This window comes from Chlorocebus sabaeus, chromosome 25 (genome assembly GCF_047675955.1).
Source record: "Chlorocebus sabaeus isolate Y175 chromosome 25, mChlSab1.0.hap1, whole genome shotgun sequence".
NCBI lineage: Eukaryota > Metazoa > Chordata > Mammalia > Primates > Cercopithecidae > Chlorocebus > Chlorocebus sabaeus.
Genome location: NC_132928.1, coordinates 5638038 through 5665257, shown reverse-complemented (window position 1 = coordinate 5665257; position 27220 = coordinate 5638038). Strand labels below are relative to the sequence as shown.

General features: G+C 41.7%; 1 protein-coding gene and 3 pseudogenes across 1 annotated transcript; 1 reads left to right on the top strand and 3 right to left on the bottom strand.

Annotated features, from left to right (window-relative positions):
• Positions 1 to 4039: 4039 nt before the first annotated feature.
• LOC103231010 (prohibitin 1 pseudogene) lies at positions 4040 to 11499 on the bottom strand (annotated as a pseudogene).
• Positions 11500 to 14353: 2854 nt separating this feature from the next.
• LOC103230021 (protein MIS12 homolog) lies at positions 14354 to 15075 on the bottom strand (annotated as a pseudogene).
• Positions 15076 to 21365: 6290 nt separating this feature from the next.
• On the bottom strand, positions 21366 to 22363 carry LOC103230020 (dihydrofolate reductase pseudogene; annotated as a pseudogene).
• A 2330-nt stretch (positions 22364 to 24693) lies between these two features.
• On the top strand, positions 24694 to 25239 carry LOC119619583 (large ribosomal subunit protein eL39-like). The gene has a single exon (XM_037985520.2). The coding sequence runs from the start codon at positions 24703 to 24705 to the stop codon at positions 24880 to 24882; it is 180 nt and encodes a 59-aa protein (XP_037841448.2). The 5' UTR covers positions 24694 to 24702; the 3' UTR covers positions 24883 to 25239.
• The last annotated feature ends 1981 nt before the right edge of the window (positions 25240 to 27220 follow it).

The following is a 27220-nucleotide window of genomic DNA, read 5'->3' as shown; positions in this document are numbered from 1 at the left end:
ACTTATATGACAAAGCTCTTACCATTCTTCTCCTACCTCCCTGATTACTTCTTGGTATCCTTTGAAGGCTCATTTTTCTTCACCAGCCTTCACAGGTTGAAGGTCCTGTAGTCTCAGTCCTAGCCATTTCCTCTTTTCACTGACTACCTTCCCTTCTTCCTTAGAAAGTTTTCTTCACAGTCTTAAACCTCATCTACACACATCTCTCTCTTTTTTTTTTTTTTCTTTTTTTTTAAGAGATGGAGTCTTGCTCTGTTCCTGGGCTGGAGTGCAGTGGTGCTGTCATAGTTCACTGCAGCCCCAAACTCCTGGAATCAAGCAAGACTCCTACCTCAGCCTCCTGAGTCTGGAACTACAGGTGTGCATCATCACGTATGGCTAATTTTTAACTTTTTAATTGTTTAATGTTTATGTATTTATTTATTTTTTTAGACAGAGTTTTACTCTTATTGTCCAGGCTGGAGTGCAATGGCAAGATCTCAGCTCACTGCAACCTCTGCCTCCCGGGTTCAAGCCATTCTCTTGCCTCAGCCTCCCTAGTAGCTGGGATTACAAGCATGCGCCACTATGCCAGACTAATTTTGTATTTTTAACAGAGACGGAGTTTCTCCATGCTGGTCAGGCTGGTCTCAAACTCCCGACCTCAGGTGATCTGCCCGCCTCAACCTCCCAAAGTGCTGGGATTATAGGTGTGAGCCACTGCTCCCAGACTATCTTCATATTTTTTTTATAGCTGCAGGATCTCACTGTGTTGTCCAAGCTGGTCTCAAACTCCTGGCCTCAAGCAATTCTCCTGGCTTGACCTCTCAAAGTACTGAGATTATAGGTATAAGCCACTATGCCTGGCTAATTTTTTATATTTTCAACCTAGGCTGCTTCTCTAGGCTCTAGAACTGCACTGTCAAATGCAAAAATCACTAGCCACATATAGCTGTTGGGCACTTGAAATGTGGCTAGTGCCACTGAGAAACTAAATCTTTTATTTTAGGTTAAATGTAAATAGCCACATGTGAGTAATGGCTAAAATACTCAGCAGTGTAGGTACAGAACACCTCCACCCTCACAGAAAGCTCTATTGAATAGTGCCGAATTTCCGTATCAACATGTCTCAACTCAGCGTGTCTAAAACCAAGGGATAGTTTTTATTCCCAATCCTGGTTCTCATCTAGTACTTCCTATCTCAGTGTATGCCACGAGTGTTCTTCCATTTTCTCAAGCAACAAACCTGAGAATCATGTTTGACCTTATTTCTCACTCATCTCTAAGATCCATTCAATCATCAAGCTCTATTCATTCCGTCTCCTCAATATCTCATTAAACTCCCTTTCTTCCTTGACTACAGCCATGCCATTTAAGCTACCATCATTTCTCATAAATCTGATCACAAGAAAGCACTGCTTGATGTCCTTCCTTAACTCTGCCTCCAAGCCCTTGAATGCCTGTCTCTGCCCATCCTTCAGTGGTACAAGGTACCATGGTCCTCTCCTTCTGTGAGACTCAGCCACAACATCTTTTTCAGTTTCCCTTTTGCCCTTCATGCTTCCTCTAGCACATGCTGTAGCATAACTCCAAGGACCTCACCTTCACCATGCATCACCACTGTATTCATTGTATTCATTACACTGGTTTGGGTTATTCTATTAATGTCAGTCTCTCCCACAATACTATATTTAGCATGGATTCTTCAGTACTTAAAACAGTGCTCAGTCCATAATAGTAGAATGAATAAATACATTAATTAATTAAAGAGTGACTAAATGAATGATTTATTCATTTGTCTGTAGCTTACATGATTCAAGTCAGTGTTTTGTACATTTCCCAGTTCTATGGCCATAGATTATATCTGTCACCCCAAATAGCCATCTCATAAATGCCTACAAAAAGTTCTGATTGAATGAGAGTGAAAGGATCTATGGAATGTAAATCTCTTACTGAAATACAGACCTAAAGTTCTTGCCCTTCTGATGATTGGCCAGTGGTGTTGTCTTTCGTAAAGAACTATATTTATGAGGCCAGGCAGTGGCTCGTACCTGTAATACCAGCACTCTGGAAGGTCGAGGCAGGTGGATCACTTGAGGTTAGGAGTTTGAGACCAGCCCGGCCAACATGGTGACACCCCATCTTTACTAAAAATACACTGGCCGGGTGCAGTAGATCACTCCTGTAATCCCAGCACTTTGGGAGACCAAGGCGGGTGGATCACCTGAGGTCAATAGTTCAAGACAAGCATGGCCAACATGGCAAAACCTTGTCTCTACTAAAAATACAAAAATTAGCTGGGCGTGGTTGTGGCTGCCTATAATCCTAGCTACTCAGGTGGCTGAGAAAGGAGAATTGCTTGAACCCGGGAGGCAGAGGTTGCAGTGAGTGGAGATTGTGCCATTGCACTCCAGTCTGGGCAACAGAGTGAGACTCTGTCTTAAAATAAATTTAAAAATACAAATGCAAATACAAAAATTAGCTGGGCGTGGTGGTGAGCACCTGTTAACTCAGCTACTTGGTGGCTAAGACAGGAGAACCGCTTAAACCCAGAAGGCGGAAACTGCAGTGAGCCAAGATGGTGCCATTGTACTCCAGCCTGGGCAAAAGAGTGAGACTCTGAGACTTTAGAAAGAAAAATTAAGGCTTCTCTATTGACAAGCAGGAGAATTTTAACCTGAAATACTGAAAATAGGCTTCCAAGTGCCAAGAACTCACAAAGGCCCAGTGGCCACCAACAAAGTCTGTTGCAGCTTCCGTTCTCCCCCTTGCAAAGGGGCTTTATTCTACTATAAGGAATGTACGTGTATTTATTCTTGGTCTTCTCTTAAACACACAATGTCAGATAAGAATCATTTTTAAATCATTTTTAAACTTGGGATTTATTCAAGTAATTTTCAAGAATGCCTATGAAAAGTACACTGACTTTACAGATACATGGCCTAAGTTCCTTTGAGGAAAGGACCAGTTCTTAAAGTTCTTGGTATTCCCTTTAGCCTAGCACACAATGTTTGACTCTCAATTACTAAATGAATATAATTGTGTTGCTGCCACAAAAGTTTTTCTCTGAATAGCTAAAGATAAATAATTAGAAAAGGAAAAACTTTTCTAATAATTTATTAGAAAGGTGGCTCGTGCTTGTAATCCCAGCACTTTGGGAGGCTGACGTGGGCAGACTGCCTGAGGTCAGGAGTTCAAGACCAGTCTGGCCAACATGGTGAAACCCTGTCTCTACTAAAAATACAAAAAAAAAAAAAAAATAGCTGGGTGTGGTGGTATACACCTGTGATCCCAGCTATTCGGGAGGCTGAAACGGGGTAATTGCTTGAATCAGGGAAGTGGAAGTTGCAGTGAGCCAAAATCACGCGACTGTATCCAGCCTGGGTGACAGAGCGAGATTCATCTCAAAAAAAAAAAGAAAGAATAACTAACTAGATGATTTTTTATTATCATTTAAACCCCACTTATGAGGAATCCATAACTCACTTCTAATAACTGTTATATGAGACATTTAAGTTTGTTATTAATTGACAGTTGAGAATATTTCACCCCACCCCCTACTGTTGCCCAATGTAGATTAATTGAGGAAGAGTAACATTTTTTTGTATTTTGTTAGGCAGGTTCAGAAAGCCGCCCAAGAGTAACATTTCTAAAAGTCTTTGTCAAACTCTTTTTTTATTGCTCTAGTTAAGGCCCAGAGGGAGCTTTTAAAAGGTCAGCAGAGAAAGTAAATTTAGGAGACTACAAAACTGAAAAAGGAGAGTAGTATCTACTTAGAAAGAATTTTCACTTCAAACTGATGAGTCCTCAAACTGTAACCACTGAAGATGTTTTTTCTTAAAGTAGTTGTTCTCTGAAATCTATTTTTTCTTTCTTTCTTTCTTTCTTTCTTTCTTTCTTTCTTTTTTTTTTTTTTTAGATCTGAAGTGATTTTACCTTTATTTCCTTCACTTTTAGCCAATCATGAAATTTCACAGTGATTTCTGGAGTGGGGGCAGAAGGGAGGCGATGTTAAGAATTATCAGGGCTGTGGCCGATCAACCTGCAGAGGTGGAGGCACTCACTGGGGCAGCTGGAGGAGCACGGACTGCCCCACCGGCAGATAGGTGATGTTCCAAGAGTGTGAGAGCTGGCACGCGATGTCCTCGGCAGCTTCCTGCTCGATCAGACCATTCCCTGCGATGGCCAGTGAGTTGGCAATCAGTTCAGCTGCCTTGGAGTCGCCCTCAGCAGAGATGATGGCCACCTTTTTCTGTTGCTCAGCCTTTTCCACCGCAAATCTGGCCCTCTCTACTTCCTGCTGAGCCACCTGTTTGGCTTCCACCGCTTCTGTGAACTCCTTCCCGAAGGTCAGATGTGTCAAGGACATGTCGTCCAGGATAAGCCCAAAGGTGGCTGCTCGTTCCGTAAGGTCATCGCTCACCTACCTGGAGACCAGCTCTCTCTGGGTGATTAGTTCTCCAGCATCAAAGCAAGCCACCACTGACTTGAGGATGTTGGTTGTGATGGACAGAAGCACACGCTCATCATAGTCCTCTCCTATGCTGGTGAAGATGCAAGGAAGCTGGCTAGCAATGGGCCGGAAGAGGATGCGCAGTATGATGTTGACATTCTGTAAATCTTTGCTACCAGTGATGACTGACACATTACGTGGTCGAGAACGGCAGTCAAAGATAATTGGTTTTCATACCCATGGGATGAGAAAGTGAGTCCCTTCCCCTTCCACAATGTCCTGTACTCCATGGGATCCATCAGTGATGACAACTCTGTGCCCAGCATCCACATTATATAAAGCAGAGTTCACCAAGCCTCCTGCAACAGCTAAGGCCAGGCCAAACTTGCCGATGGACTCAAACACTTTGGCAGCCGTGTTTTCTTCTGCTGGACCCTCTCACACCTGCTTCCACTCTGACCTCCACATGAATACCCCAACCACACATACCCCGAAATCTATTTTCAAATATACATCACATTTACCACATCTAATAGAATAAATATGAAATTGAAAAAAGTCATCAAAGTATGCTTATACAAAAGAACTGACTATAGTTCTCCCTGTCCATTTAAATACGCATTTAGCCCAGCATGGTGGCATGCACTTATAGACCCAGCTACAAAAATAAATAAATAAACATGCTTTTCTTTACCCCTGATTATCAATTTACATTAAAGTTTTCAATTTAATTCAATAAACACGACTGAATGTCTGTTATGATCCAGTCACTGTCTGGGGCACATCTATGTGAAATTAAGTACACATAAAATTGAAGGCATTTGGCCAGGTGTGGAGGCTCACTCCTGTAATTCCAGTACTTTGTGAGGCCGCAGGGGGTGGATCACCTGAGGTCAGAAATTCAAGACCAGCCTGGCCAACATGGTGAAACCCCATCTCTACTAAAAATACAAAAATTAGCCAGGTGTGGTGGCACAAACCTGTAGTACCAGCTACTCAGGAGGCTGAGGCAGGAGAATTGCTTGAAACTGGGAGGCGGAGGTTGCAGTGAGCCAAGATCGCCTGGCCAACAGGGCAAGACTCTGTCTCAAAAAAAGTAAAATAAAATAAAATAAAATGAAGAAAGCATTATTTTAGGAACCTATAGGAAGAAAATATTTTCGTTGCCTATTCGTGAAATTGGTACTTTTGTTCCTCATTTTACGAATGAGGAACTTGAGGCCCACAGAGAAGTCAAGTAACTTGTCTGAAGCCTCCCAGTTGGTAAGTGGCAGAAGCTAGGATTTGAACCCAGATGCATTGAGTCCAGAGTCTACAGTGCTATTGCCCCTTTACCACTGTTCTATTCTTCAATACTTCTATACTGAGTACGAGAGAAGGCAAGGGGCCAGCTGGTGGGGATACAAAGGTAAGTAATTCAAAGCACATGCAGTCTAGCAGAGGAAAACGTACCTACGAGCACATGACTGAAATCAAATGCACTGGTGCTCTGGCCGAAGTCCACACAAGGGATAGTCACCTTATCCCCTGACCCTCCCAGGACGAGATAGTCAGGAAAGCCTTCATTGGGAGGAGGGCTGATTAACTGAGTCCAAAAGATGAGCTCACCATCTTTGGTTGGTTCAGTTGGTGTATTTTCTATTTCGCCTATTTGAAGCCTTGATTTACTAGGAAAAATTTTTATTTCATTGAAACTAAGTTTTATTGTCTACTATATCCATAGCAATATGAAATATACAAATAAGACATCATCTGTGCTCTAGAGGAGCTTATATACTCGGGAGAGGGGAAATGCAGGCAGAAAAAATAATAACTATGTCCACTATTTATAGCACAATTACTATATGTCAGGCATCATGCTAAGCCCTTTACAAACATTTCCTCATATTATCTTCATTAACCCTATAGGAAAGTACTATTATCTCTATTTTATAGATAAACTAAAGCTTGGAGATGCTAACTTACTGACTGATTCAACAGATAACTTTCTAAAAACCTGCTATGTATGTGCTGGGTACAATTCTAAACTTTAGGGATACTGTGGTGAAAAAGATAAGTTCCTCCTGACCTGCCCTGCTCTCTAGATGTTTTTATTCTTTTTTTTTTTTTTTTTTTTTTTTTTAGACGGGGTCTCACTCCGTCACCCAGGCTGGAGTGCAGTGGCACGATCACAGTTCACTGCAGCCTCAACCTCCCCTGGTTTAGGTGATCCTCTCACCTCAACCTCCGGAGTAACTGGGACTACAAGTGCATGCCACCAAGCCCAGCTAATATTTTGGTATTTTTTTGTAGAGATAAGATTTGGCCACGTTGCCCAGGCTGGTCTCAAACTCTGGGGCTCAAGCTGTCCGCCTACCTCGGCTTCCCAAAGTGCTAGGATTATAGGTGTGAGCCACCGTGCCCAGATTATAAGTTTTTATTGTAATTGGGGAAGACAGATGATAAACAAGTAAATAAGATAAATGCTACGAAGACACTAAAATAAGATGGTGCAGTAGTGACTGAGGTGGGGCATTTTAGAAATAATAGTGAGGAAAGTTCTATCCAAAGAGATGACATTTGAACTGAGATCTGAGTGACAAGAAGAAACTATCCTCAGACGACCTGAATGAAAAGGGTCTCAGGCAGAGTGACGAGCAAATGCAAAAACCCTGGAAAAGTGAGCTTGGCATGCTGGAGAGGCAGAAGAAAGGCCAGAATGGCTAGAGCAGAGGGCTTCACCCCAAATCACACAACTCATAAATAGCAGAGATGATTCAGATCTGTGCCTGTCTAAGGTGAAAACCACTCTGTAATATTGCCTAAAGAAACAAATAGAATGTTCTATGCGTTGTCATCACTGGGTGTGTTTTTAGGTTAACCTGAGCAATATCCAAAGGCAAGGGAACATATGGAATCAAAAGTCGAAAGAGAGGAAACTCTTGCAAACAGAAAGGCTTCCTCTAAAACAGGAGATACAAAGAGAAATAAGGCATTGTATGCATGAGCTGTATCAAACCCCGCTTCATCAAACCTTGGTCTTAATCTCAAACCATTATGCATCCTCGATTCTTATCTTAGACTGGAATCCCTGGCAGGGTTGATGGAATGCATCTCTGATACTTCAGATTAGAAGTTCAAATAAGCTTAATCTAAAAATTTCTTCCTGCTTCTCCCAGGTGCCAGCAGAGAGCTATTCAGTCTGAAGGGTTCACTCTTCTGGTGGCTCCAAGAGAAGAGCCATCTGGGCAAGAAGTTCTGCAGGAGGTGGTGCAGAGCTGGCTAGTCAGGCTGTGATTAAACTGGTGTGTGAGTGGTAAGTTCAGACAGGAGCTGTTACTGAGATAGTAATCATAAGGTAAGTGGCAGAGAACCAAATTGTGGGCAGAGCAGGCTCAAGTTGCCAAGCAAGCTGTCATAGACAAGGAGGGCAGAAAACCTTAGTGAAACATAACACCACAGATGAATCTAAGACAGATCTGTTGTTCTGACACCTAGCTGGGTCAGGGAGCCCATTTTTACTGGAGTCAGCCTGGAGTAGCTCTAGGCTAACTGGGTAGCTCTGCTCCAAAGAAGTCTCAATTTGTGTTAAAAGGTGGGGCCCCTCCCCGTATCCAGGCACACAGATGGTCTTACTCTAGCTCAACTGGGAGAGGAAGTTTAGCCTAATTTCCCTGCTAATAGTTGGCATTAAAGAAGGTGCTTTTTCAGAGTGTGGACTGTCTGTTCTGCCTGCCTGATCTGTGGGTGGTAGGCAAAGGTGCACATCTATTCTGAGATCTATAAAGGCAGCTCTTCTGAAAAATGGGCTGAATTATCAACCGCATTCTTTCATGATGTGATTAGAAAAAAAACCATGTGTAGCAGTAATAGGAACTACCTTTGATTTTTAAGTACCATGACAGATCTTGAAAGTATACAACATATAATATCTTATTAAATCTCATAGCAACCCTATGAAATTGATACTATTAATATTCCCAGTTTACAGATAAAGAAATTTGAACTTAGATAAGTAACTTATACAAATGAGAAGCAGTAACAGGTCACTCTAATGCAAAAGCCTGTATTCTTCATTTTTTAAATCAACTTTATTGAGGTATAATTTACATACAAAGTAACGCACGTATCTTAAATGTATAGTTATTTGAGTTTTGACAAATGTATACACCCTTACAAATACAAACAGATCAAGTTATATAGCATTTCCTTCACCCTCCTACCCCTTTGTATTAGTCTTCCCTACACTGGCAACCACAGATCTGCTTTCTGATGCCAGAGAGTAGTTTTCCATGTTCCAGAATGTCGTATGAATAAAGCGAAATAGTATGTACTCTTTCGTCTTGCTTTTCTTTTGTTCAGCATAACGTTTTTGTTGTTGTTGTTATATTTTTGGGGGAATTATAATCTGAAATACTTGTACCCTACACAGATAAGTATCTGGTTCTCAAAGAGATACTTCAATTTCGAGTCTCTCTTTTTTTTTTTTAAGACGGAGTTTCACTCTTGTTGCGCAGGCTGGAGTGCAATGGCACCATCTCGGCTCACCGCAACCTCTGCCTCCTGGATTCAAGCGGTTCTCCTGCCTCAGCCTCCCGAGTAGCTGGGATTACAGGCATGTGCCACCACGCCCGGCTAATTTTGTATTTTCAGTAGAAATAGGGTTTCTCCATGTTGGCCAGGCTGGTCTCGCACTCCTGACCTCAGGTGATCTGCCCACCTCAGCCTCCCAAAGTGCTGGGATTACAGGCATGAGCCACCGCACCCGGCCTGAATCTCATTTTTATATACAATTTTAAAAGTCATATGAATAAGATCAAACCTTGCTTGTATTGTGCAAAGCAGAATTGCCATCTGTTTGCCTCTTACAGTGTTATATTTTTTAAGTGTGTAAGGGTTTTCCCAAGCTTTACTAGGTATAGCTGACAAATACAATTATATATATTTCAGATATACGACATGCTTTGATATACATATAAACGGTAAACTGATTACCATGATCAAGTTAGTTAACACACCCATTACCTCACATAATTACCATTTGTGTATGTGTGGTGAGAACATTTAAGACTTACTCTCTTAGCAAATTTTACTAGTCAGCATAATCTTTTGAGATTTATTCATGTTATGGCATATATCAGTAATTCATTTCTATTATTGCTAAATAACTTTCCACTATTTACATGTACCACGATTTTTGTACCCATTCACCTACAGAGAGATATTTGAGTTGTTTCCTATTTCTCTCACTATTGTGAACAAACCTGCTATGAACATTTATGTACAAGCCTTTCTATGAACACGTGTTTTCACTTTTTCCTTTTTTTTTTTTTTTTTTGAGACAGGGTCTCACTCTGGCACCCATGCTGGAGTGCAGTGGCATGATCTCAGCTCACTGCAACCTCCGCCTCCTAGGTTCAAGCAATTCTCCCACCTCAGCCTCCCCAGTAGCTGGGACTATAGGCACCCACCACCACGCCCAGCTGATTTTTGTATTTTTTGGTAGAGTCAGGGGTTTCACCACGTTGGCCAGGCTGGTTTCAAACTCCTGACCTCAGGAGTTTGATCCACCCACCTTGGCCTCCCAAAGTGCTGGGAGCCACTGCACCTGACCTGTTTTCACTTTTCTTTGATATATATCTAGTAATAGAATTGGTGGGTGTATGTTTACATTTATTTAAAAAGTTGGCAGACTTTTCCAAGATGGTTGTACTGTTTCACATTCCCACTAGCAATGTACAAAAGAGTACCGGTGTGCCACATATTTGAGAACACTTGATATTGTCTGATAACTTGTGATAAGCATCTTTTCATATGCTTATTGGCCATCTGTATTTTTTTGAAGTATCTGTCCAAATTTAAGACCATCTTTAATTGAATTATTTATTATTGAGTTGTAAGAATTTTTTATAGATTCTGGGAAAATGTCCTTTAACAAACATGTGTATTGAGAACATTTTCTCCCAAAGTTGCATTGCTTTCATTTTCTTTTTTTTAATTAATTTATTTATTTTTTAATTTTTTAAATTTTACTTTCAGTTTTCGGATACATGTGCAGAACATGCAGGTTTGTTAACATAGGTATACATATGCCATGGTGGTTTGCTGCGCCAATCAACCCGTCATCTAAGTTTTGTTTTTTTGTTTTTTGTTTTTTTTAAGGTGTGCACTTTTATTCAACTGGTCTAAAGTCAGTGTACAGGTAAGCCCCAGCTGCCTCCACCCACTCCCAGGGAGACCAAAAGCCTTCATACATCTCAAGTTGGGGGACAAAAAAGGAGGGCCAAAAGGCTGACATTCAAAATAAAACAAAATAAAAAAGCGTTAAGGCAAAGATTTTAAAAATTTTGCATTACATAATTTACATCAGAGCAATTCTATCACCTCCCCTGTGTGGACGTGGGAGAGGACTGGGCCATTCTCCTTAGAGAGAAGTGGGGTGGCTTTTAGGAGGGCAAGGAACTTCCTGTAACAATGCATCTCACAATATTTGGAATGACTATTAAAAAAAAAAAAAAAGGAACAACGTACAATCAAAGTCCTCGGCCACAATGTAGAACTCTGGGGGATGCTCACTCCAACCAACTGCTGTCACCTTCACCGTTCCAGTTTTTAAATCCTGAGTCAAGCCAAAAAAAAAAAAAAAGAAACAAACAAACAAACAAAAAAAAAACAAATAAAGCCATGCCAATTTCATATTGTTTTCTGTGCAAGTTAGGTTTTGTCAAGAAAGGGTGTAATGTAACTAAGTCACAGTCCGCACAGGAGCATTTGCAGTGGGCGGTGGAGGGGCCAGACTCGTCATACTCCTGCTTGCTGATCCATATCTGCTGGAAGGTGGACAGAGAGGCCAGGATAGAGGTGCCGATCCACACGGAGTACTTGCACTCAGGAGGAGCAATGATCTTGATCTTCATCGTGCTGGGCACCAGGGCTAAGTGATCTCCTTCTGCATCCTGTCCACGATGGCCAGCGTACATCGTGGTGCCGCCAGACAGCACTGTGTTGATGTACAGGTCTTTGCAGATGTCCACATCACACTTCATGATGGAGTTGAAGGTAGTTTCACGGATGCCACAGGATTCCATGCCCAGGAAGGAAGGCTGGAAGAGTGCCTCGGGACAGTGGAACCGCTCATTGCTGTTGGTGATGACCTGGCCATCAAGCAGCTCGTAGCTTCCACCTTTTGCCCACTCAGTATGATATTGGCTATGGGTTTGTAACAAATAGCTCTTATTATTTTGAGATATGTTCCATCAGTACGTAGTTTATTGAGAGTTTTTTGCATGAAGTCATGTTGAATTTTATCAAAAGCATTTTCTGCATCTATTGACATAATCATGTGGTTTTTGTCATTGGTTCTGCTTATGTGATTGATTACGTTTATTGATTTGCATATGTTGAACCAGCCTTGCATCCTGGGGATGAAGCCGACTTGATCGTGGTGGATAAGCTTTGAATGTGCTGCTGGATTTGATTTACCAGTATTTTATTGAGGATTTTTGCATTGATGTTCATCAGGGATATTGGCCTGAAAATTTTGTTTTCGTGTGTGTGTGTGTATGTGTGTGTGTGTCTCAGGTTTTGGTATCAGGATGATGTTGGCCTCGTTAAGTGAGTTAGGAAGGAGTCCTTTTTCTATTGATTGGAATAGTTTTCGAAGGAATGGTACCAGCTCCTCTTTGTACCTCTGGTAGAATTCAGCTATGAATCCTTCTGTTCCTGGGCTTTTTTTGTTTTGGTAGGCTATTAATTACTTTCTCAATTTCAGAACTTGTTATTGGTCTATTCAGGGATTCACCTTCTTCCTGGTTTAGTCTTGGGAGGGTGTATGTGTCCAGCAATTTATCCATTTCTTCTAGATTTTCTAGTTTATTTGCATAGAGGTGTTTATAGTATTCTCTGATGGTGGTTGTATTTCTGTGGGATCAGTGGTGATATGCCCTTTATCATTTTTTATTGTGTCTATTTGATTCTTCTGTCTTTTCTGCTTTATTAGTGTAGCTAGTGGTCTACCTATTTTGTTAATTTTTTCAAAAAACCATCTCCTGGATTCATTGATTTTTTGAAGGGTTTTTCGTGTCTCTATCTCCTTCAGTTCTGATCTGATCTTAGTTATTTCTTGTCTCCTGCTAGCTTTTGAATTTGTTTGCTCTTGCTTCTCTAGTTTTTTTTTTTTTTTTAAGACAGAGTATCACTCTGTCCCAGGCTGGAGTGCAATGGTGGGATCTCGGCTCACTGCAACCTCTGCCTCCCAGGTTCAAGCTATTCTCCTGCTCAGCCTCCCAAGTAGCTGGGACTACAGTCACCCACCATCACATCCAACTAATTTTTGTAGTTTTAGTACAGATGGGATTTCACCATGTTGGCCAGGCTGGCCTCGAACTCCTGACCTCGTGATCCACCCGCCTCACCCTCCCAAAGTACTGGGATTACAGGTGTGAGCCACCGCACCTGGTGGCTTCTTTAGTTCTTTTAATTGTGATGTTAGGGTGTCAATTTCAGATCTTTCCAGCTTCCCGATGTGGGCATTTAGTGCTGTAAATTTCCCTCTAAACTCTGCTTTAACTCTGTCCCAGATATTCTGGTATATTGTCTCTTTGTTCTCATTGGTCTCAAAGAACTTCTTTATTTCTTCCTTAATTTTGTTGTTTACCCAGAAGCCATTCAGGAGCAGGCTGTTCAACTTCCATGTAGTTGTGCGGTTTTGAGTAAGTCTCTTTTTTTTTCCCTTTTAAAACATATTTATTTAATGTACAGAATTGGAAAAAGGACTTCTTGATAATAAACATATTTCATGTAAACACAAGCTTTCAGTATCTATGAATATTTCTTTGCAAATACACCCTAAGTTACTTCTTCTCTACATAAAGGAGAAACTCCAAGTTCTGCTCTTTAGGAAGACATGGAGGGCAAGCAACACCTTAGGAGCAGCCATTGCTATTTCTCCCCTTTCCTTGGGTGACCTAACATTTTACAGGGACTAATGACATAAAGAAATATTAGATTCCATTGAGTTTAAACACAAATTTCCCACTGAGGGAATTAAATGTTTGATGCTTGTGAGTGTGAATAAATAATTAAATATTAGGTATAAGGCAGATTCCGAAACCAACTGAAGTATGAAAATAAATTGGCATAGATACCTAACAGTCAGTAAAATTAAATTTCACTACTGAGTATGCTATATGCTTCCTTCTCTATTCCAGTGGGTTCTCTTTTTTTGTCTAAGGTCTTCTCTGGCAGGACTCTAAGACAGTAAATTGCTTAACATCACCAGGTTTTTTTGTCAGATTTATTTTGGAAATAAACCAACTTCTTTTTTATTAAAGACCAACGTTGTCTTTTTTGCTACACGCTTCTTTCCACTACATATTGACTCCCTGATGTAAGAAAATTTACAGGTTGAGAGAAAGTACTCTATGTTGGCTGTCCCACAATGTAATGACTGGTTAATAAAAAAGCCACTCAACCTGGGCAATATAGTGAGGCCTCGTTTCTGCAAAAACAATTAGCAAAGCATGGTGACACGCACCTGTGGTCCTAGCTACTTGGGAGGCTGAGGCAGGAGGATCACTTGAGCCCAGGACACAGAGGCTGCAGTAAGCCAAGACTGTGCCACTGAACTCTACTCTAACCTGGGTAACAGAAGGGGACCTTGCCTCAAAAATAACAATAATACTAAAGGAGCCACCCATTTAATCCTTTTCTCATCTGGTCTCATCCAAAGAGTAAGTCAAAATCATCAAGATCACAAAGAACTTATGACCAAGGTGTAACTCTGCAAATATCTTTAACTGGCCATGGCTTCTTCATTTGATCCCTTCCCACTCATTAGCAGACTCTAAGGAACAGATGCTGCAGCCTAGTTCAAAGTAGTACACACATACCTCGGGAAAGTGGACCAAAAAAGAGGAAGACACAGAATACAAGAAAGAGTTGACAAAGCAAATCTAATAAAAAGTATGGTTGGTTTGAACAGTCACTGGTATAAATTCCTTATGATTCTACTTTTTGACAGGCTCCTCCTTTTGACTACTGAGCAATTAAGGTATTTTCAGTTGTTTCGATTCCTTTTCCACACTGTCTCTAATGTTCTGTAGTTTTCTGGAGTTCTGAACCAGGGACACTAAACTCTCCCTAAAATCACTAGTCCCATGATCTCTGACAACATTTTGAAGCTCATCAAAGAAAGTCAACGTCTGTTTGAGTTTGGCCTGAACAATTTTTTGCTCTTCTAATTCTGCAAGAGGGGCCTGCTTAATACATAATTCAGTCTTGTACTTCTCCTGTAACTGTTCAAAATCTTTCTGGAGACGCTGAAAATCTTCCTCACTATAAGGTATCTCCTTACATTTATCTTCAGGAAGCAAGATGTTTGAGGGAATACGTAAAATCAGCTGCAAAAACAGTTGCTCCATTTTGCTAAAAAGGTTATCAAAATGTCCTTTCATGAAGCAAAGAAACTTCTCAGTGCATTTGCGAATCCGCACTGGGCTAATGTCACAGTCTGGGATGCCATCCAGCTTCTTCAGAATAACCTGTTCAACGGCCTGCATCACTTCAAATAGGTAGTCTTGAAATGCAATGTAGATTCAAAGCATGCACGTTTGTGGCATGAAGCCAAAGAACTGGGCCTCATAGGTCATTGGATTCACAGACATCTTGGCTTATTTTGCTATGTTATTTTCAGGTGTGAAAAACTGGAGCGACCATGAGGGTCATGAATTCGAGCACACACAGGCTTCCCACCACCTCCTTTAAACCGCCACTGGCTTGCCAGAGACAGACGGCGCGGTTGGCTCCTCAAAATTCCAACTGATACGCGTCTCGGCGAGCGAAAGTCTTAAGTTTCTTAATCCTAAATTCAAATTTGATTGCACTATGGTCTGACAGACTGTTATGATTTCCATTCTTTTGCATTTGCTGAGGAGTCCTTTACTTCCAAGTATGCGGCCAGTTTAAGAATAAGTGCCGGGGGAGGGGGGAGGGGGGAGGGATTGCATTGGGAGTTATACCTGATGTAAATGACGAGTTGATGGGTGCAGCACACCAACATGGCACAAGTATACATATGTAACAAACCTGCACGTTATGCACATGTACCCTACAACTTAAAGTATAATAATAATAAATTTTAAAAAAAGAAATATTTTGCTTTAAAATACACGTTAAAAAGAATAAAATTAGGCAGAAGAGAGATAAACAACATCATTAAAAAAAAAAAAAAAGAAGAAGTGCCATGTGGCACTAAGAAGAATGTATATTCTCTTGATTTAGGGTGGAGAGTTCTGTAGATATCTATTAGGTCCACAGCTGAGTTCAAGTCCTGAATATCCTTGTTAATTTTCTGTCTCATTGATCTGTCTAATATTGACAGTGGGGTGTTAAAGTCCCCCATTATTATTGTCTGGGAGCCTAAGTATCTTTGTAGGTCTCTAAGAACTTGTTTTACAAATCTGGATGCTCCTGTATTGGATGCATATATATTTAGGATAGTTAACTCTTCTTGTTGCATTGATCCCTTTACCATTATGTGATGCCCTTCTTTGTCTTTTTTGATCTTTGTTGGTTTAAAGTCTGTTTTATCAAAGACTAGGATTGCAACCTACTTGCAAGCAAGAAAAAAAAAATTGCTTTTTTTTGCTTCTTGGTAAATATTCCTTCATCCCTTTATTTTGAGCCTGTGTGTGTCTTTGAACATAAGATGGGTCTCTTGAATACAGCACACTGATGGGTCTTGACTTTTTATCCAATTTGCCAGTCTGTGTCTTTTAATTGGGGCATTTAGCACATTTACATTTAAGGTCAATATTGTTATGTGTGAATTTGATGCTATCATCATGATGCTAGCTGGTTATTTTGCACATTAGTAGATGCAGTTCCTTCATAGTGTCAATAGTCTTATATTTCGGTGTGTTTTTGCAGTGGCTGTTACTGGTTTTTCCTTTCCATATTTAGTGCTTCCTTCAAGAGTTCTTGTAAGTCAGGCCTGGTGGTGACAAAATCCCTCAGCATTTCCTTGTCTGGAAAGGGTTTTATTTCTCCTTTGCTTTTGAAGCTTAGTTTGGCTGGATATGAAATTCTGGGCTGAAAAATTCTTTTCTTTAAGAATGTTGAATATTGGCCCCCACTCTCTTCTGGCTTGTAGGGTTTCTGCAGAGGGATCCACTGTTAGTCTGATGGGCTTTCTTTTGTAGGTGACCTGGCCTTTCTCTCTGGCTGCCCTTAACATTTTTTCCTTCATTTCAACCTTGGAGAATCTGATGATTATGTGCCTTGGGGTTGATCTTCTCGAGGAGTATTTTAGTGGTGTTTTCTGTATTTCCTGAATTTGAATGTTGGCCTGTCTTTCTAGGTTGGGGAAGTTCTCGTGGATAATATCATGAAATGTGTTTTCCAACTTGATTCCATTCTCCCTGTCACTTTCAGGTACACCAATCTATCGTAGGTTTAGTCTTTTCACATAGTCCCATATTTCTTGAAGGCTTTGTTCATTCTTTTTCATTCTTTTTTCTCTAATCTTGTCTTCATGCCTTTTTTCAGCAAGGTGATCTTCAATCTCTGATATCCTTTCTTCTGCTTGATTGATTCAGCTATTGATACTTGTGTATGCTTCCTGAAGTTCTCGTGTTGTTTTGCTTTTTGTTTTCTTTGTTTGTTTGGTTTTTAGCTTCATCAAGTTATTTATGTTCCTCTCTAAACTGGTTATTCTAGTTAGCAGTTCCTGTAACCTTTTATCAAGGTTCTTAGCTTCCTTGCATTGGGTTAGAACATGCTCCTTTAGCTCAGAGGAGTTTGTTATCACCCACCTTCTGAAGCCTGCCTCTGTCAGTTTGTTAATCTTATTCTCCATCCAGTTTTATGCCCTTACTGGAGAGGCATTCTGGTTTTTGGAATTTTCAGCATTTTTGCACTGATTTTTCCTCATCTTCATGGATTTATCTACCTTTGATCTTTGAGGCTGATGACCTTTGGATGGGGTTTTTGTGTGGGGGTCCTTTTTGTTGATGTTGTTGTTGCTTTCTGTTTGTTGGTTTTTCTTCTAACAGTCAGGCCCCTCTTCTGCAGGTCTGCTGCAGTTTGCTGGAGGTCCACTCCAGACCCTGTTTGCCTGGAAGGCTGCAGAACATCAAAGATTGCAGCCTGCTCCTTCCTCTGGAAGCTTCATCCCAGAGGGACACCAGCCTGATGCCAGCCAGAGCTCTCCTGTATGAGGTGTCTGTTGACCCCTGTTGGGAGGTTTAATGTGTAGCTTCAGCACATCTTTAACTGTCTAGTCAGCATTGGGGTCAGTTACACACCTGAGGAGTCAGTCTGTCCCTTAGCAGAGCTGGTGTGCTGTGCTGGGAGAATCCCCCTTGTCAGGATCAGCTGCTGTCTTCAGAGCCAGCAGGCAGGAAAGATTAAATCCGCTGAAGCTGTGCCCACAGCAGCCCCTCCCCCCAGGTGCTCTGTCCCAGGGAGATGAGCGTTTCATCTGTAAGCCCCTGACTAGGGCTGCTGCATTTCCTTCAGAGATGCCTTGACCAGTGAGGAGAAATCTAGATAAGCACTCTGGCCACAGTCACTTTGCCGCACTGTGGCAAATTCCACCCAGTCCACGCCTCTCCGTCTCCTTAGCACTGTCAGGGAAGAACGGCCTACTAAAGCCTCGGTAATCGCAGATGCCCCTCCTCCCACCAAGCTCAATCATCCTAGGTCGACCAGACTGCTGTGCTGGCAGCAAGAATTTCAAGTCAGTGGTTCTTAGCTTGCTGAGCTCCATGGGAGTGGAACCTGCTGAGTGAAACCACCTGGCTCCCTGGCTTCAGCTCCCTTTCAAGGGGAGTGAACGGTTCTGTCTTGCTGGGGTTCCAGGTGCCACTAGGGTATGAACAAACTCCTGCAGCTAGCTGGGTGCCTGCCCAAACAGCCACCTAGTTTTGTGCTTGAAACTCAGGGCCCTGGTGGTGTAGGTTCACCAGGAAATCTGATCTGCTGATTGCAAAATCCATGAGAAAAGTGTAGTACCCGGGCGGGTAGCACAATACCTCATGGCTTCCCTTGAGAGGTCCCCTGGCTCCTTGCACTTCCTGGGTAAAGCAATGCCCCACCCTGCTTCTGCTCGCTCTCCATGGGTTGCACCCACTGCCGAAACAGTCCCAGTGAGATGAACTGGGTACCTCAGTTGGAAATGCAGAAATCACCCCCTTCTGCATTCATCTCACTGGGAGCTGCAGACTGGAGATGTTTCTATTCAACCTTCTTGCCCCTCCCCTTCATTTTCTTAACAGTGTCATTCAAAGGGGAGACATTCTAATTTTGATGAAGTTAAATTTACCATTTTTTTCTTTTTTGTGCTGTGCTTTTTGCATTCTAAGAAATCTTGCTTAACCCAAGGTTTCATTTTCTCCCATTTTCTAGCACTTTCATATTATAATTTTAGGTCCATGATCCATTTTTAGTTATTTTTTTTATGAACAAGTGTAACTCTTTATTAAGATAGAATTGTTCTTATTCAAGAAATAGATTAAAATGGTTAAGTACAATTAAATAGCTCCAAAAGTCTTACAATGAAAACAACAGTCCTGCCAGTTGTTCTTTCCAGAGGCAAACACTTTTCATTCTCTTAGTTTTTCCTTCTGTTAGTTACCTTCATGGGTTTTTCCAAATTGTTATTTTTTTAGTTTTTCAAGTGAATGCATATATTAATACAAAAAATTTTTAAAAAACCTCTTCAGTTTATAATGCATCCTAAGAGTCCCCTGCCCCATCCCTCCTAATTCTCCAGAGCAATGACTTTTAACTCTTCCAGCAATGTCTTCTGTTTTTTTCCTCACATAACTACTTAGTCATTTCTTAATTCTTTTATACATTATATAGTGATTTCTGGATATAACAGGTGAGGATTTAGCTCTTACACCATCACTATCTTCACTTCCTCCCATATTGTCCCAAAGTGGTTACCATATTTAGGGGCTAAGCAGTCACCACATCATTATGACTGTGTATGTATTGCTCCTTGTTGAGAAAAACAGCGTATTATGCTCTTCCTATCCTGTACTTCTTTCTGCCCTAGAATTAATGATTGCCTAACCAACCCTTTCCCCTTATTTTTTTACTTCTGCTTTATCGTCAATGAACTTCTTTCCAAATGCCCCAAATTTGGCAATAACTTATTATTTTTAAGAGAAGGGATCTCCCTAAGGTAGCCAGGCTGGTCTGGAACTCTTGGGCTCAAGCCATCCTCTTGCTGAGCCTCCTGAGTAGCTGGGACTACAGGCATGGGCCATTCCACCCAGCTAACCTATTAATATTTTTACTGTTTCTTTTTAAAGGCAGCTCCATAGCTGGAATATTGCCTGTGTTGGATCCTATTTGCTGGATCTATGTCATTCTCTGGTTTGTGTACTCCTTCACTTTGCTGGAGTATTTTCTCCAATAGCTTCCCAAAAAAGGGTACATGGAGCTAACCCCTGAGTCTTTGCTTGTCTAAAAATGTATTTTACCTTCACCTTTGATTATTTGGGTGAATATAGATTTATCAGTTGAAAATAACTTTCTAGAATTCTGAAGGCATGATTCCATTGTTTTCAGATTCCTTTTCAAGACAAGGTCTCTTCTGTCACCCAGGCTGGAGTGCAGTGGCACAATTACGACTCACTGCAGCCTTAGACTCGGGCTCAATTGATTCTTCCATCTCAGCTCCCTGAGTAGATGGGAATACAGGTGTGTGCCACAATGCCCAGCTAATTTTTGTGTTTTTTGTAGAGATGGGGCTTTGCCATGTTGCCCATGCTGGTCTCAACTGATCCACCTGCCTTGGCCTCCCAAAGTGCTAGGATTACAGGCGTGAGCCACTGTGCCCAGCTAGTGTTTCTTTTATTCTCTCTCTACTTCATTTCTCAAAGGCATCTCAAACTCAGTGGGCCCAATACCAAAGTCAAACTCCATCAGAATATCCTGCTACTTACAACTTTAAAATATATCTTAAATCACAAGTTCTTACTACATGCAACCCTTTGGTTCAAGCAACCATCATCCCTCACTTGAACTTAGAATTGGTTTTCCTGTTTCTGTATTTTTTTTAATTATAGAATATTTCAAATAAACCATGTGTGGTTTTATTCTTTTTACTACATAAAAAGAATGAAGATGTGCCAGGTGTGGTGGCTCATGCCCGTAATCCCAGCACCTTGGGAAGCTGAGGTGGGCGAATCACTTGAGGTCAGGAGTTTGAGACCAGCCTTACTAACATGGTGAAATCCCGTCTCTACTAAAAATACAAAATACAAAAATTTATCCGGGCATGGTGGCGTGCACTTAGTCCTAGCTATTTGGGAGCCTGAGGCAGAAGAATTGCTTGAATTTGGGAAGGTGGAGGTTGTAGTGAGCTGAGATTGCACCACTGCACTCCAGCCTGGGCAACAAGAGGGAAATTGTCTAAAAAAAAACTATATATATATATGAAGCGCTTATATACTTAAACATGGAATTGCTTTCAGTGTTTGGCATTCGCTGTTTCCGTGCATGCCAGCAGCTTCTTACTGCAAACACCTGGGACTTACTATAGAGCAGCTGGAGTACGTTCCACCCACCCACAGGACAGGGAGCTGACAACCAAGGAAGAGAGGGGAATCAACACTCCAGTTTTCTCCCCCTCCATTTCCCTGTATCTCAGCAGTATGGAGCTTGTTACCAGTGAGAACCTGCTCGCTGACTTTAAACTGGTTTTCTTACCTTCTCAGTTCAGTTTTTCCATACCTCAACCGATGGTTTCTGGTATGACCTAGCAAATAAACTGCTTTCACTGAAATTTCAGTCTTGGAATCTACTTTGGGTTCCCCAATCTAAGACAGAAACATACTCATTTTCCCATCACTGGACTTCCAGGTTGTTTTCAGTTTTTCACTGTTACAAACAAGGCTGCAATATTTATCTACAAACCTCTGGATATATACATAGGAAGCTTTTGGTATTTCCACTAGCGAAACTGCTCAGTTGAAGGGTATGTGGATCTTCACCTTTAATAAATATTACCAACATCTGAAAAGCCCGACAATGGCAAGGACTGGCAAGAGTGTCACATGCGATGGGTGTGGAAAGGCAGCTCACTGTAGCAGGTGCTGGGGACTCAGTCAGGGTCTTGGAGAAGCACTTATTTATAGCAAGAATGTTTCATAAATGGTATCTGATAGAGTCAAGAGTAGTGGGGAATAAAAACAAGTGGCTTAGAAATAATTATAGATCTAAAGTCAACAAAATGCTTTTTTTCTAATGTAAAAATACATACTTTTTTTAGAGGGAGGGGGAACAACTTAAACCAGAAAACACCTTCATATTAATCATTCTTCTCATATACTTCAAATTTGTACTTGATGCCTTTCTCTTCTTGGACATCAGAGAGAACACCTGAGTATTCTGGTAGAAGTTTATATTTCTCCAAATCAATTTCTGGAAGAAAGGTGTCACTTTCAAAGTCTTGCATGATCTTTGTCACAAAGAGTTTAAGATGGCCTGGGTGATTCATAGCTTCCTTATAAACAGAACTGCCACCAACTATCCAAATCATGTCTACTTTATTTGCTAATTCTGGTTGTTCAGTAAGTTTTAAGGCATCATCCAGACTTCTGGCAAGAAAATGAGCTCCTTGTGGAGGTTCCTTGAGTTCTCTGCTGAGAACTAAATTAATTCTACCCTTTAAAGGTCAATTCTTCTCAAGAATGGAGAACCAAGTCTTCTTACCCATAATCACCAGATTCTGTTTACCTTCTACTGAAGAGGTTGTGGTCATTCTCTGGAAATACCTGAATTCATTCCTGAGCGGCGGCCAGGGCAGGTCCCCATTCTTGCCGATGCCCATGTTCTGGGACACAGCGACGATGCAGTTTAGTGAACAAACCATGACAGCAGCTGGAGCACCTCCGAGCCCGCTCGTTAAAACAGAACGCGCGGTCAAGATTGGCGCGAAATTGTCCGTTTTTAGTTATTTTTTGTATATGTTTGATATGGTTGACTGTGTCCCCACCCAAATCTCATCTTGAATCATAGTTCCTGTAATCACCACGTGTCACCGAAGGGACCAGGTGGAGATAACTGAATCATGGGGGCAGGTTTTTCCCATGCTGTTCTCATGATAAGTCTCACGAGATCTGATGGTTTTATAAAGGGCAATTCCCATGCACATGCTCTCTTGTCTGTCGCCATGACTTTGCTCCTCATTCATCTTTAGCCATGATTGTGAGGCCTCCCCAGTTATGTGGAAATGTGAATCAATTAAACTTCTTTCCTTTATAAATTACCCAGTCTTGGGTATGTCTTTATTAGCAGTGTGAGAACAGACTAATACAATGTTGTGAAGTAAGAGCCAAAGTTCCTTTTTTTTTTTTTTTTTTTCTATATGGATATCAGTTTTCCCAGGACAATTTGTGGCATAGATGATCCTTTCCCTGTTTAATTATCTTGGCCCTTTTGTCAAAAACCAATTGACTATATATATGCAGGTTTGTTCCTTGGCTCTCCATCCTGTCCCACTGATTTATATGTCTCACGGTATCCATGCCCTCTTTCCCCTACAAAGCATTCTCTCTTCTTCAGTGCCCTGTCCCACAGGTTTAAACCTTATCAGCAGCCCTAATCTCTAATCTCTGCCTCCTCAGGTCAGAGGAGTCCTCTCATGCTCTGTTTGGTCTCTACCTAGTGCTGTCATAGCCTAGGAATTGCTCCCAGATAGATAGCCAGTTCAAATGGGGCTCACCCCATGCATTTTCTTTTCCTCAAGGATCACAATCCTGGACTGTCAATTGTTGAAACAGTTGCTTCATATGTTTCATCTAGTTTTATGTTTGTTCATGGCAGGAAGGCTAGTCCAGTGCCAGTTATTGCATCTTGACCAGAATTAGAAGCTACAGCTTTGGCTCCTAACCATAAGTTGTAGTGCCTCCTAAAGCTGAATGAAACCTTGCAGGAACTCTGAGCAGCAGCAGCAGCAGCAATAAGAGCAGCAGCTACAGCTTGTGAGTTCTCCAGCAGAGGCTAAAGCTTGTCACTTTTGTTAGTATGCTCAAGGCTGCAAAAATTGAAGTGGGATAGGGTATGCATTAAAAATTCTGAAGAAGGATTTAATCATTTCTTAGAATTCCATGAGGACTGGGAGAGGTTTCTTTTGGTCAGCTTATCTGCTTCTTTGTATGAATACAAATGCGTAGGTGTTTACTAAGTATCCGATTTCTTCCCCAAATTCAAGGCTACCAAAAGTTCTAGGTAACCATAAAAAGGGATACAAATCACAGCCCTTGTGATTTTGAGGTAGGGCCCAAATACATGACTCAGGTCTAAACATCCTAGCAAGGACATACATGGAACCAACAATAGTATCTTCTTGGGCTTCAGGTTAACTGACAGAACTTGTTGAACCAGATAATAGGCTGGCTACTCCCGGAAGGCAAGGTTGAGATGAACTGAGGCCTCATAGCTACAAGCTGGTACAGTCATTTCCGGTGAGTATGTATGTAGGTTTAGATAAGACAATGTTGACTATAAAGATGAGCTGAAGCTGCACATTAAACCAGGGGGTAAGTTAAGCCTACAAACCCAAAACAGATTGAACCTAAAAATGGTGAGCGGTTTTTGCAGATCTTGGTGGATAACGGTAAGGTAAGTGGTCACTTTCAGATAATGCCAGCAGCCTAAATCTTTTTTTTTTTTTTTTTTTTTTTTTTTTTTTTTGAGATAGAGTCTCGCCCTGTTGCCCAGGCTGGAGTGCAGTGGCGCGATCTTGGCTCACTGCAAGCTCCACCTCCTGGGTTCATGCCATTCTCCTGCCTCAGCCTCCCAAGTAGCTGGGACTACAGGTGCCCGCCACCACGTCCGGCTAATTTTTTGTATTTTTTTTTTAGTAGTGACGGGGTTTCATCGTGTTAGCCAGGATGGTCTTGATCTCCTGACCTTGTGATCCGCCTGCCTCGGCCTCCCAAAGTGCTGGGATTACAGGCGCAAGCCACCATGCCTGGCCCTTTTTTTTTTTTAATTTATTTTTATTTTAAGCTTCAGAATAAGTTTCCAAAAACAAAGGTACAGGGCAATAAACAAAAGGATTTTTCAACAGACTAGAATAAAACCTCTACCAAGTATGTTAGTTCTTGGTCAGCAAGACCTTCAGGTCAACAACAGATTGGTCCATCAAGAGGGCATGGTGGTTCATGCCTATAATCCCAATACTTTGTGGGGAGCAAGGCAGGAGGATCACTTGAGGCCAGGAGTCCAAGACCAGCCCAGGCAATATAGCAAGACTCCATCTCTACAAAAAAATGTTAAGGCCTCCACTTCTCGCCATGTCTTCTCACAAGACTTTCAGGATTAAGCGATTCCTGGCCAAGAAACAAAAGCAAAATTGTCCCATTCCCCAGTGGATTCGGATGAAAACTGGAAATAAAATAAGGTACAACTCCAAAAGGAGACACTGGAGAAGAACCAAGCTGGGTCTATAAGGAATTGTACATGAGATGGCACATATATTTGTGCTGTCTGAAGGTCACAATCACATTACCATATCAAACTGAAAATGTCACCACTCTCTGGAGAGTTCGACGTATTTTCCTCTCTGAATCTATTATGAATGTGTTGGTTGGCTGGGTTCAGTAATAAATATGTGAGTCCTTTCATTTCAAAAAAAAAAAAAAAATTTAAAACTTAGCCAGGCACAGTGGTGCATGCCTGTTGTCTCAGCTGCTTGAGAGGCTGAATCAAGAGAATCGCTCAAGTCCAGGAGTTCAAGGCTGCAGTAAGCTATAATCATTCCACTGCACTCCAGCCTGGGTGACAGAGAAAGACCCTGTCTCTAAAAAGAGAGAGAGAGAGATATCAAAGACCTGCTGAGTCTCTGTTAACAAATGTTTCTTAGACACAAGCAGGGGAAAATTAGCTCCTTTAGGGACAACATAAGTCCACCTAGCTATGCCCCTGAAATAAAGCCCACTTGGTGTTCAAGAACGTCAGTCCCTGAAAAGAAATAGAGTGGCTAAAATTATGGGTGCAGTGTCAAACAGAACCCTACTGGAAGCCACCTCTGCCACTTAATAGCCATGTGGTATTGGACAACGTATTTAATCTCTGGAAGCCTCTATTTCCTCATCTGTAAAATAAGGAAAACACTTACTGTGAGAACTAAAGGAGATGGTATATGTAAAATATTTAGCCAAGACCCTGGCCCATTAATAAGCATTCCGTAAGGGGTAGCTGCAACTATTTTTACATAGTATTAGAGTCAGATCCCTCCCCACTCAGGACTACTTGCTGTTGGTGCTGATTAGTAAAGCAAAGTCTTTGGGAAACTCTGAATTTCTCTATCCAGAATCCTCGTCTCCCTTGGCTCTGAAGCCCAGGTCTCCATGGTATTCTTTAGATTCTGCATTCCCCAAGCAAAGTCGCTGTCCAGTCTTACCCCAAACTGTCTACTGTGGTGTGAATGTTTCCCCAAAATTTATATGTTGAAATTTAATTGCCAATGTGATACTATTAAGTGAGGCCCTGGCTGGGTATGGTGGCTCACACCTATAACCCCAGCACTTTAGGAGGCTGAGGCAGGCAAATCACCTGAGGTCAGGGGTTCAAGACCATTCTGGCCAACATGGTGAAACACCATCTCTACAAAAATACAAAAATTATCTGGCCATGAGGTGGGTGCCTGTAATCCCAGCTACTCAGGAGGCTGAGGCCAGAGAATCGCTTGAACCCGGGAGGCGGAGGTTGCAGTGAGCCAAGATGGCACCGTTGCACTCCAGCCTCAGCGACAAGAGCGAAATTCCATCTCAAAAAAAAAAAAAAAAAGAAAGAAAGAAAAAAAGAAAAGAATCAAGGCCTTTAAGAGGTGACTAAGTCATGAATGGTATCAGTGACCTTATGGAAGGGATAGTAGGAACTGGCATTTGCCCCTTTTGCCCTTCTGCTTTCTACCATGTGAGGACACAGTGATTCTCCTCTCCAGAGGATACAGCAGCAACATGGCATCTTGGAAGCAGAGAGACTGGGTCCTCACCAGACAGTGAATCTGCCGGTGCCTTGATCTTGGACTTCCCAGCCCCTAGAACTATGAGAAATAAATTTCTGTTGTTTATAAACTACTCAGTCTCAGTCGCAGGTATTTTGTTAGAGCAGCACAGACTAAGAATCTTTTTTTTTTCTTTATGAGATGGAGTCTTACTCTGTCGCCTAGGTTGGAGTGCCAAGGTGCGATCTCAACTTACTACAACCTCTGCCTCCCAGGTTCAAGTGATTCTTGTGCCTCAGCCTTCCAAGTAACTGGGATTACAGGCATGCACAACCAGGACTAGCTAATTTTTGTATTTTTAGTAGAGATGAGGGTTCATCATGTTGGCCAGGCTGGTTTCAAACTCCTGACCTCAGGTGATCCGCCTGCCTCAGCATCCCAAAGTGCTGGGATTACAGGCATGAGCCACAGCTCCCAGCCAGAATTTTTAATTCGAGTCATTCCCTCACAGATCTATGCCTTCTCAAAACCCTACATGATTCTTTCTAAGCCTCAGTTTTTGTCTTTAAGTGGGAATAATAATGCCTGTTTTTCCTACTTCACAGGATTGCTATGGGGATCAGATATTATTGTATAGGTGAAGTGAAACCTCACGGAGAAATGGGAGACTTAAGTCAAAATGATTGATTCAACTCAAAAAGCAACATCTGAAGAGATGCCAGTGCCTTGACCTTGGACTTCCCAGCCTCTAGAGCTATGAGAAATAAATTTCTGTTGTTTGTAAACTACTCAGTCTCGGTCTCAGCTATTTTGTTATAGCAGCACAGACTAAGAATCTT

Coding starts and splice junctions, on each gene's coding strand:
- LOC119619583 (XM_037985520.2), top strand. CDS start 24,703: ATGTTAAGGCCTCCACTTCTCGCCATGTCTTCTCACAAGACTTTCAGG.